Source organism: Galeopterus variegatus, unplaced genomic scaffold, assembly GCF_000696425.1.
Source record: "Galeopterus variegatus unplaced genomic scaffold, G_variegatus-3.0.2 Scaffold4097, whole genome shotgun sequence".
In the NCBI taxonomy this organism is placed as follows: domain Eukaryota; kingdom Metazoa; phylum Chordata; class Mammalia; order Dermoptera; family Cynocephalidae; genus Galeopterus; species Galeopterus variegatus.
Window position 1 is genome coordinate 163191 of NW_007730208.1, and position 12258 is coordinate 175448.

The window sequence follows — 12258 nt, forward strand, 5'->3', positions numbered from 1 at the left end:
TTCATTCTTTTGTGTATGGAAATTCAGTTATCCCAGCACAATTTATTGAAGAGGCTCTCCTTTCCCCAATGTATGTTCTTGGTGCCTTGGTCAAAAATGAGTTGGCTGTAAATGTGTGAATTTATTTCTGGGTTCTCTATTCCGTTTGTTTGTTTTTTGGTGGCTGGCCAGTATAGGGATCTAAACCCTTGATCTTGGTGTTACCAGCACCATGCTCTAAACAAATGAGCTAGCCTGTATTCCATTGGTCTTTGTGTCTATTTTTATGTCAATACCATGCTGTTTTGACTACTATTGCTTTGTAGTATATTTTGAAGTCAGGCAGTATGATGTCAGGTCATATTTTTTAAGTAAACATTTTTTAAAATTGATGGGCCAGCCCGGTGGCGCACTGCTACAGTGCGCCGCTTTGGAGCTCGGTGGCGCTCCCGCTGAGGGTTCGGATCCCACATACAGACCGGTTCCCGCTCACTGGCTGAGCAAGGCGCGGGGGCAACACCGAGGGTTGCAATCCTGTTGCCGGTCCCCGGTCCAGTACGGGGACAACACTGAGGGTTGCGATCCGTTGCTGGACACGGAAAAAGACAAAAGACAAAAAAAAAAAAAATAAAAGACAAAAAAATCGTAAATACTGAGGAGGATGCAGAGAAAGAAGAATGCTTTTACAGTGTTAATGGGAATGTAAATTAGTACAGCCACAATGGAAATCAGTATTAAGTTTCCTCAAAAAACTGAAAATAGAAATACCATGTGATCCAGCAACCTCACTGCCGGGTATGTATCACTGTATGCAAGAGATATCTGCAACCCTTATTTATTGTAGCACTATTCACAACAGCCAAGATATGGAATCAACTCATGTGTCTATCAATGGATGAATGGATAAAGAAAATGTGGTAAAATACACAATGGAATATTACTCAGCCATAAAAGAGAATGAAATTCTGGCATTTGCTGCAATGTGGATGAGCCTGGAGGTCATTATGTTACGTGAAATAAGCCAGGTACAGAAAGAAATATAGCATATTCTCACTCATATATGGGAGCTTTCTGGTTGAGAGTAGAAAAGTGGTTACCAGATCCTGGGAAGGAGAGGGAGAATGGGAGATCAAGGAAGGTGGGTTAATGGGTATAAAAATACAATTAGACAGAAGGAAAAAGTTGTAGTGTTTGAGAGCACAGTATGATGACTATAGTTAACAATAAGTTATTGTATATTTCAAAATAGCTAGAAAAGAAGATTTAGAATGTTCCTGACACAAATAAATTATAAATGTATAGGTGATAGATATCCAATTACCCTGATTTGATCATTACACATTGTAAACATGTATCAAATTATTTCATGTTCCCAATAAATATGTACAATGATTATGTATCAATTTTAAATTTTTTAAGAAATGAACTGAATATATGCAGATATCATTTCTTTACTATAAGTTCTTTTAATGAATGACATGAGTACCCTTGGCTGTATAGTACTGTTTTACCATGTGATCCCTTCTACTTCCAAACAGTTATGAAACTGAAGTCAAACGGAAATACAGATCCCAATCTACCACTTAATTGTACTCTCAAACCCTTTCTCTTACTTCTCACTCCATACCCCTCTTTTCAACCTTTATGTGTCCCAGTTGACTCATCTGGACAATTTTCTCAGCTTGATGTGGTAGTTAAGTCCACAGTGGATTTACGTCCTATATCTATAACTTGGTAGTGGTCTAACTTAAAAGTAACCCCTTTCAGTGCTTCGGTTTTCTCATCTGTAAATGTTGTTTAAAAATAGTTCTACCTCATATGGTTGCTGTGAGGATTAAGTGAGCTAAAAGGTGTAAGGCTCTGACAGTAGTGAGCTCACTGGACGTCACTGGATTGAGTCAATTCTACCACACACCCTTCAAATTCTTGGAAATTTAGATGCATTCTACAATCGGTGGTATCTTACAATCACTGTTGGTCAGGTGGCAGTAGTGACACAGCTGTCACTGCCTGTGCATACAGCTTTTATTGTGTGTGCATGAGTAAACTATGGGGGCTGGCCGTTAGCTCAGTTGGTTAAAGCCTGGTGTTGTCAAGGGTTGGGATCCCCGGGTGCCTGCCTGCCAAACAAACAAACAAAAAAAACGCACAACAACTTGAGTGAACTATGAAAATAACACTTTGTCTAAATAAGCGGTTCTTTTGATAAACACAAAATTAAAATTCTAGGGAGTAGCTTTTTTTCTTTGTGGTAAACACAACACTGGTGCATAAGAATGGATAGTGTCTAGATTTGTCGAAATGTTCTCATGAAATACCCCATGAAGTTATTGTTAGAAGCTTTCTAGCATTATATTACTTTCAAAATATTTTCATGCATTATTTGATTTTAAAATTATGTTTAAAAATTGATCATCATAAACTAGATATTTTTCAGTGATGTTTAAATCTTCCCTAAGAATTGGGCAATTGAGAGACTTCCCAGCGATGAAGAACACTGTGACCAGATGCTTCCGTCTCACATTCTTCCTTCTACTCTTAAAACGCCCTTTCTCCCTTCCCCGCTGTCAATCCCAGAGCACCAGCAGACACAGGGCTGGGCACAGAGTCTGCCACCTCCCCCATTGCTGTCTCAGCTCAAACGTCAACTCTTGGAAAAGGGCTTCTACCAACCCCCAAACCCATTAAGTCCAGTGGTTCTCCAACCTTGCGGCACACGGGAAAGAATCACCTGGGGGATATTTAAGTAATACTGGTCCCTGGATCTCACACCCAGAGATTTTGATTTATTTGTTCAAGGTGTTACGAACAAATTTTTAAGAACTCCCCAGATTAGTCGAGTGTGCGTCAAGGTTGAGAACCACCGCATTATCCTGTTTGATTATTTTCTGATATTCTCTTATTTGCTGTTTTGATGTTGTCTGCATCTCTCACCAGCTCCCCAGGACATGGGAATTTGTCCTTGTCAGCATAGTCAGTTCTGCACCCCAGCACGCAGCACAATGCCTAACACATGTCCTAAGTCAATCAGTGTTTTTTGATATTGTTGAATGTATTGAGCCAAATAGCACGATTTCTAGGGAGAAGCTTAGGAAGCTTCTACATCTTCAAGAGTTGCCATTGGGACCGAGGGGAATTCAGGAAGTATTTCTGATGAGGTGACTCCTTGGGCCTTTGGCAACACGCGATTCCTGGCCCGCATCTGCCTAACACTATCCCCGCCTCCAGCAGCCAAGCCAAGCGGGATGTTAATAGAGCTGATGGTCCCTCCAGGTACTTCTCTTTGATCTGACCTAAGGACTGTCTAGCAGATCACTCTCCCGCCCACGACCCCAAGAGCACAGGACAGGGTCCGAGAGCTTGTTTACCCGCTTCTGGGGTCTCAGAAGCCAAATAATGAGGGGTCTCAGAAAAAGGGAAACTCCCACAGCGAGGCCCAGGAGGGGTTCCGCGTACGCGAAGCAAGGGGAGTGCTGCGCCTCGCGCTGCGCAAACCTCTCCTCCCAGGTGCGTTTCCGGGGGCGCAGGACATCTGGCTGCCGGCCTCAGAGAGGAGCGCAGCGTGGGTCGGTGTTGGTGCGCAGCTGCAAGGAAATCCCCCCGCCAAGCACCAATATCTAATTTTTAAACATTTCCTGCCAATTGTGCGCCCAGCATGTGCCCAGCTAGCAAAAATTCCGACGTCTTTAAGAACTAACCTAAAGATGCATTTTAAGTGAAAAAAAAAAGCAAGGTGTTGAATAGTGTGTATAAAAGCGTGCAGATGGGGAGGGACAGATAAGGAGTTCAGGTACGTACACGTACGTGCTGGTGCAAGCATGTAATATAATAGCCCCGGAAATACGCACACGAGAAACTATAGTGGTTGCCTTCTGGTCGGGAAATTGGAAGGCGCGAGACATTGCAACCTGGTGGCTTTTGGGGTTTTGCTTTTTAAACCTTATACAAGTATGTTTTAAAGTATATATTGATTCTGTGTTATATAATGTATTGTTATATATAATATATTGTATTGTTGTGAGATATGTAACTGTTGGTGAGGTCAAAGGCGTCTAAATTATCCTGTGCCCTGGAGCCTCACCTCAGATACAGAAGACTCGCAGGGTGAAAAGGCAAAGAGGGAAGGCAAGAGGAAATATGTGGACCCCCCCCCCCCGGAAATACGCACACGAGAAACTATAGTGGTTGCCTTCTGGTCGGGAAATTGGAAGGCGCGAGACATTGCAACCTGGTGGCTTTTGGGGTTTTGCTTTTTAAACCTTATACAAGTATGTTTTAAAGTATATATTGATTCTGTGTTATATAATGTATTGTTATATATAATATATTGTATTGTTGTGAGATATGTAACTGTTGGTGAGGTCAAAGGCGTCTAAATTATCCTGTGCCCTGGAGCCTCACCTCAGATACAGAAGACTCGCAGGGTGAAAAGGCAAAGAGGGAAGGCAAGAGGAAATATGTGGAACCCCCCCTCCCCCCACATCTTTTTAAAAACTCAAGACAACCTGGAATGGGTGGGTACTTGTGGAGGACGGTGATGAAGGAAACTGAGGCACCCGACTACCCGAGAACAGCCCCTAGTACATGGGAGATCTGAGCCTTGGACGGCGCGGGGATGAGGTCGCGGGACGCTGGCCTGCGTCCTGCTAGGCGGGCAGGCGCCGGGAGAGCGTTCCTTCGCTCGGGCGCCTGACGTCTAGGTCGGAGCCCCTGCCTGGAACTGGCATTTTTTTCTCGGGCCGCGCCGACCGGGGAGTGGGCAGGAAAGATTGTGCGTCAAGGTGGGTGCATTAGCCAAGCGCTCAGAGCCCTAAAAGACTCCGTGGAGGGGAGATCGGTTCGCGGACGGCGAGTGCGCGGTCTCGGAGCAGCGCGTTGCGGGGTCAGGGCGACCGCAGACGTCCCGCGCGCAGAGGACGGAGAAAGCGGACGAGCCTGTTCGCTCCCCCGCCCGTGCGCAGTTCAAAGGCTTCGAGCGTCTGCCGGGGAGGCGAGAAGCTCCCCCGATGTCCCCAAAACCCCAGCTCAGGAGAACGCCTTGATGTGAGGGGCGGGGCTGCCGCAATCCCGGGCGGGGTGTGGGAGAAAAGAAGACTTGGCCGGCCAGAGAGGTGCGGTCGGAGATGCGGCACAACTGGCTGTCGCTTCGCCGCTGCTCCTCTGCGGATGCCCCTCCGTAAAAGCTTGGGGCAGGGTGACCTCACATTTCTGTAAAAGGTTGCAGAGTTCCAGGGAGAAGGCGTCGCCTTTTCAGCTCCCGGGTGCGTCGCACATCGTATAGCCTGAGGCAAGTTAACGTTATCTCACGCAGCCTCGGTTTTCTTATCTGCAAAATGGGAATGATGAAAGCAGCCGCCTGTGACAGGCGGCAGTGAGGGCTCAAATGGGGTGATGCGTGCCAAGGGCCGGCGTGGCCCAGCCTTAGCTCACAGAAAGTGGTCCACCCATGTTATGAGTATTCCAAGAGAGGATGGCAGGCTCGACCCGAGATGGGGGTTAAAGTGGAGTGATGGGGCCCGGCTTCCTCCAAAGAGACTCATTCTAAAGGCTGCAGATGGTCACTGAACGCAGTCCACTCGCTTCCTCCGAAGCTACACGAGGTCCCCAACCCACTGACTACCTCTGAGCCCCCTTATCCCCAAAGAAAACAACTACTCACACCCCGCCCCATTCACACATACTTAACCCCTCCTCTGGGAGCCCTAAAGCTCAGCCAGGCTGGATTCAAATTCCCGGGCTACCATTTTTAGCTGTGTGCTTAGAGCAAGGTCCTTGACCTCTTCAAGCATCGCTTTACTCTTCTGTAAAATGGGATAACATTTTAGGGTGCTGATTTAAGAAGATGAAACAAGTAAAGCAGAAAGTCCGGCCTACAGTCAGCTACTGCTGCTTTTATTATTTTCCTCCTTTGGTTGTAAATTTGAGGATAAAGTCTATTCTTGAAAGTCAGCCCCAAATGGGTGGAGAAGTATACCCAGCTGCTCTTACAAGGAGGAGGCGGAAACGTAATAACTTCGTATAGCATACATTATTCGAAGCTATACGAGAACTTTGCTGTAGCAAAGGTCTTTTAAAAGATGAAAAATGTCTTAAAAGTCTAAAAAAGATGAAAATGTCAAATCTATTAATTTAGGAAGATCCGTTTTCTTTTTCTTTGGGGGGGAAAGCCATTTTCACTTTTAATCTTCATGTTTATAAAGCCTAAGACTTGAACTGTCCTTGGCCTATGTAAGCTGTCCTAGCACACATATATAGTAGCCCCTTTCTTTCTTTTAACCAATGAGCACCTACTAAGTGCTGGGCCTTTCAAGGTGGAAAAGTAAGCAAGACAGATGAAGGAAGCCCTGTAAAATTTTCAGAATTAATGTATCAATAGTTAGCCAAACATGTTCATAATATACTTTTTTGAGAGTGTTTTACTTTATTTGCTTCATGTGGCTTTTCTTGGTATTTATGTGAATATAGGTACTCCCATAAATATGATGAGAAACATGATCATGATCATGATAAAACAGCAGTTAAATCCAGGAATTCATCTACAGCTTTAAAAATACTTACATAAAAAAGGCAATCCAAGATTATGGGCTACTACCAAAGATTGTTATTCAGTGTTTAAGAAAAGATCATTTATTTTTTGTAATAAGCAGCTTTTAGTGTGTTTACTTATTAACTTCTATTTCAGTACTCCCTGACCTCCTCATATTTTGACAGTGAACAACAGCTGCACTTAACAAATAAATTTATAAACTGATAGCTAAGATAATAGTTCAAATTGGTCTTTTTTTTTTTTTGAAAAATACAGTGGGTTTAATACAACCCTTTGCTTCACTCATTTATGGATCTGGGTTTTTGTTTTGTTTTGTTTTGTTTTGTTTTTAAGCAAGTGATCGATCTATTTCATTGTCACTGTGAAATATAATTCTATAAATTCTTATAAAAGTGAAACTGTGTTCCTGGGAATAACTGCAGTTGTCAGCAGAATTCACTCATTTATGGATCTGGGTTTTTGTTTTGTTTTGTTTTGTTTTGTTTTTAAGCAAGTGACCAATCTATTTCATTGTCATTGTGAAATATAATTCTATAAATTCTTATAAAAGTGAAACTGTGTTCCTGGGAATAACTGCAGTTGTCAGCAGAACCAACACTACATGTTCTTGCTGAGATGTTTTGTCTTACAGGACTTTTTTTTAGAATGAAAGGAGAGATAGAAAGAGAGAGAAAGAAAAAAGGAGGGAAGGAGAAAGGAGAGGAAGAAAGAAAAAGAGAGAAAGGAAGGAAGAAAGAAAAAAGAATAAGAGGAAGGGGAGAGAGAGAGAGACAGAAAGAAAGAAACATACATGAACCACCTTACAGTGATGAAAGCTCCCTCCCCCTTTGGAAAGCACAGCAGAGGTGGCAGATCTGGCCATCAGAGAACAAAGGGCCAAAGAGTGAACTTGAGATGGTGAAATAAAATGTAACATCAACAAAGAAAGGGCTATAGATAAATAGTAAAAGGACCAACTTGCCACAAAAAACCTATTGACATTTTCCCAGAGTCCAGGCAGAGCGCTGGTGACCGGTTAATGTTGGAATGTTTTCCTAGGGTTAAAAGGAGAACCGGCAGCAAGTCTGCTCAGAATTTACAAAGTGTTTGAATAACATGAACAGTGTTTTGATAACACGTTTTTAGTGGGGGTGAAAATAATAGAATTTATTGGGACATTTATATGGGCCCCCTTGGTTGGGGGGTGGAGGGGCTAGCCCTATATCATTGCACTCATCTATAACTCACCTCTGCAATTTATTCATATGTGTATATATGTATTTGATGTGTAATAGTTCTGTTACAACCAAATGCTTCTTACTTTTGCTTTTAAAAGATAAATGCATTCATAGTGGTTACATCTAAGGGAAAGGGACAAAGAGGTCACCTGGTCAAGTTGGCAATAACTTTGTGTTATCAGATTGAGATGGTGGCATGAAGTTGGTATTATTGTTCAGGACAATAGAGCATGAGGTCTTTAATATGCTCACACACAGGCTTTAGCATTGGCTTCCTTGTAGCCTTCAAATGTTCCTGCTTGCTCCATCTCAGGCTGAAAGATGCAAAATTTGAGTTAATCCAGCCAGCATTTGGGTCTGGGGTTCCAAGGGGTCTCCACATTTCCTCCTCAGTGTTGATGTTTTTGTTCAATGTATTCCAATACACTGTCAGTTGAGCCACATAAAACCAGGCACCTTTCAATAAATGTCTCATTTGGATTTCATGAAGCTTAGGGTGTAATTGAAATCAAACAGCAAACAGGCTGGAAAGCTCTGTTATTTGCCCACCCAGTCTAAGGAGGGTGCTGCCTGACATGTTCACTGAAGCCACTGCTATAGCTTTCTTTTCTGTTCCTATTTCTGGAAAGGAGTGCTTGTATTTTAAAGTGTGGCTGGGATACATGAAAATATTTTTTATGCCTCTTTCCCTGGTTATAAGTAATATTGGGCCAGCAAAAGGAAAGCCCATTCCAAGTAGAAAATCACGGATTTGTTCATCTGTAACTCTCCAGGCATTTTAGACTACTATATTCCATATGTAATAATAATAATGAGGTAATTAATCAACACAGAAGAATCATTAAATGAGATCTTTGTCTCTTTGTTCTGCAGACAGAAAAAAAATCTGTAGTTGAAACAGTGCTTTTCATTATTTTAAAGAGGAATTTTAAATATATACTTATAATATGTAATATATTTTGTAAATATTTTCCATGTTCCAAAAATTTTAAGTCCCAGAGTAATTTTGTAGAACCTAAATTTTCATTCTCTTTGAATTTTTCTTTGCTTCTCCATCTGTAAAATGTGTTGAAGTTTGGGTATAATAATAGATTTATTGGGGGTGGGGGGTGGGGAGATATATACCGCAATTCCCTGCCCCCAAGAATCAATACAAATCCTAATGATACATACTGTGTATATATTTAATAATTATGTGGCACTCGTAATGAACCCACGCGCTTTCAAGAGCTTGCTCTGGGGCTGGAATAAAATTAGCCCTTTCTGATGTGGCGCGGGGGACAGCTGGCCCGCGTTATTTGCGCCAGAGTGGATCGGAACGATGCCTGTTGCCTGCGATGGCACTCTGCCACGCAAAGCGCTTCCCTGGCCGCTTCAAAAGCGTTTCGAAGGGACACGAGGCCCGCTTCTGGTCGTGTTAAAGTGCAAAACTTCCATGTCCCCCGGCCACCTTATTTCCAAATAACGTGAGATTCTGTCTCCCCCCACCATGCTTTTCCCTCAAACATCTTGCAGCTCAGGACCTGGCTAATGTGGAGGATCCCAGGAGCCGTAACCAGAACCCGGTAGCCCAGGGCTTGGTCGCCAGAACCGCGCAAGCCGCACGGCCCTTTCCTTCACTTGCGCTGGCGTCCCCCTCACGGAATCCCCACGTTGAAAATCACGAAATCTTCAAAAGCGCTATACTATCTGAAATATCAATTCTTCAAGACTTCGCTGGGTCAAAATAAAACTAAGGCGGGGGAGGTAGGAGTGGACAGTGGAGTGATGAGAGCAGAGAGCCACATCAAACTCATAAACTGATGAGACGAAATGGAAATACAGGGAGCGCAGGACTGAGCGCGCCGGGGGCCAGCTTTCCGGGGATCTGCTCCCGGGCTGCTCTAGCCCAGGACCTACAAAGCCACCGCCCTGGCCCCCTCATCTTAACTTGCTCCCTCCCCCCTGGCTGTGCCTTGACCCTGAAAACCTTCATGCGCTCCTGGTTTTCATCACCACAAAAAAAAACTGTGATAAATGCCCTGGAGAGTGCATTAAGGACCGCCTCGCTCTAACCCAGACGTGCCGATGTTGGTGCTGCTGTGGTCTGAACCTAAGTTGGGAAGCTTCGCGCTCTTCTGCACTGGCGCGTTTGAGCTCAGAAAATCCTGCGGCCACCTCATCTGTTGTGGGCGAAGAGTTTCCCGTGTGATCGCGTTCGGGTGGGGAAGCAGAGTCTCAACATCTCAGCCGGAAAATGCGTTCCCGGAGCGATTATTGGCGGCGTCCAGAATTGCTTATTAACAGCGAATATTCAGGCTTCTCCTTATCCGCCACGAAACGTACAGCCCCCCACCCCCACCCCGCCTTCCGTAATAATAAAACAGTAAAATATGACGGCACTGCTCTTGACTCTGCGGAAGCGCAGGGAAGAAACAGGCAGCTGGGGCAAAGGGGCTTAATTCACTATCAAACTGATTATTTCACTAATTATTCTACCTTCTGTGTTATGTCGCAGAGGAGAGGCACAGGGATTCTTAGCCGTGCGGCTGCCAGGAAACCTTTGTTTCTTGGTGTCAGGCCCAACTGAAGATGGGGGTGTGGGAGAAGAATCCAGGATTCAGGAAAACTGAGCAGCATGGATTTTAAATTGTGGGAACTAAGAGCGATTGCCTCCCGAAAGCAAGGCATGTTGGAGTGGGCATGAGGGTAAGTGGTCAGCTCTCTTAGTTTCCCTCTTGTCTGGTCTCCAGCACCCCACCCCACCCTGGGTTCTGATTTTTTAAAAAACTACTATTTATTGGCGGCTGGCTGGTAGAGGCATGGAATCTTTGACCTTGGTGTTATCAGAACCACGCTCCAACCAACTGAGCCAAACGGCCAGTCTGGATTCAAAATTTGAGAGGTTAGTTCCTCCAGGATGGCAGTGTGCTCTCGCCAACTCCGGAATCCCAAAAGCTAACCTCGAGGTTCCTCTCCACAAACCCTTCCCACTGGGGAAAAGTATTAAAACCGAACAAAAAGTGGTCCCTGTGTGTTGGAGGCCAGGAAGTCCTCCGTCGGGAGAAAGGTGTGCCTTGAAATTACAGCTCCTGACAATGAAAGAGATTTCGCTTGGGCCCATCTTCAATTCGCCCTAGTTCCCCACCGACGCCTCCCTGCAAGCAGTCAGCTTGAAGGACCTTTCTCCCTCCGTCCTCTAAAACCTCCTCCCGCCACCGCATTCCCTGCGCAGAGCACTGGGATGATTTCTGTGTCAAGGGTGGGCCCCGCTACTGAGACCCCAAACCCTGTTCCCCCAAACTCTAGGGAAATACAGACACTAGGATTGGTTCTCACAGCAGGACAGAGCCTCAAAGGGGAAAGGAAAAAAAAAATCAGGGTAAAGGAAAAAAAAGTCACAGGCGACTTGATCCAATTAGTAAATGCCTAATTGAATTAGTGTCACCTCCATCAGCCAATAGAAGGGTCCCCGGGATGTGGGCCGCGAAGCCCCTCCCTAGCTGCACGTATATAAAGCAGTCAGTGACAGCCCTCAAGTTTTTAAGTGGTCAACTTGACCGGTGGTTTGGCAACCGAGAAAGGGGCAGAAAGGTGCGGGCTGGTGGGTGGATGGGGACAAAGATCTAAGTCCCCTTCTTCCCAGATGTGAATGTGGGAGGAGGGTGGAGGTCCAGAGAGGCAACAGGGACGGGGAAGGAAAAGGAGGGTGCTTCTCAGTCGATTTCCACCTCCTGCCTTCAAACTCAGTGCGCTTTCCTTGCGGAAAGGACGCTGGATTCAGGGCGTGCAGGTGCGCGCTTAACGGCCTGCGAGTCGGCAGGTGGGTAGCCCCAGCGCGGGAGGAAGGGGAAATTACCTTCCCCTCGGAAGAGGGCGCTGGCTCCCCCATCCTGCCTTTATAATAAGGTCGCGGAAGGAGAGGAAGCAGCCAGCTGCCGTCTGCGCTTTGCAAAGCATGCAGTTAGGGGAGCAGCTCTTGGTGAGCTCGGTGAACCTGCCCGGAGCGCACTTCTACCCGCTGGAGAGTGCGCGAGGGGGCGGCAGTGGGAGCGCAGGACACCTCCCGGGCGCGGCCCCCTCGCCTCAGAGGCTGGACTTAGACAAAGCATCCAAGAAGTTCTCGGCCAGTCTCTCCTGCGAGCCGGGGAGCGGGGAGCCAGCAACCGCCAGCGCGGGGGGCCCCGCGGCCATGCTAAGTGACGCCGACGCCGGGGACGCCTTTGCCAGCGCCACGGCAGTGTCCAAGCCAGGGCCCCCGGACGGCCGCAAGGGCTCCCCCTGCGGGGAGGAGGAGCTGCCCTCCGCCGCTGTCGCCGCCGCGGCTGCTGCCACCGCGCGCTACTCCATGGACAGCCTGAGCTCGGAGCGCTACTACCTGCAGTCCCCCGGGCCTCAGGGCTCTGAGCTAGCTGCGCCCTGTTCGCTCTTCCCGTACCAGGCGGCGGCCGGGGCGCCCCATGGATCTGTGTACCCGGCTCCCAACGGGGCGCGCTACCCCTACGGCTCCATGCTGCCCCCCGGCGGCTTCCCCGC

The 12258-nt window shown here is 46.4% G+C and overlaps 1 protein-coding gene across 1 annotated transcript in view; it reads left to right on the forward strand.

The window, feature by feature from the left end:
- The first annotated feature begins 11680 nt into the window (after positions 1-11680).
- Positions 11681-12258, forward strand: part of EOMES (eomesodermin) — a 6338-nt gene continuing 5760 nt past the window's right edge. The window contains exon 1 of the mRNA XM_008586738.1: positions 11681-12256. Coding sequence (XP_008584960.1) covers positions 11681-12256 — 576 coding nt within the window. The remainder of the gene's footprint in view (positions 12257-12258) is intronic.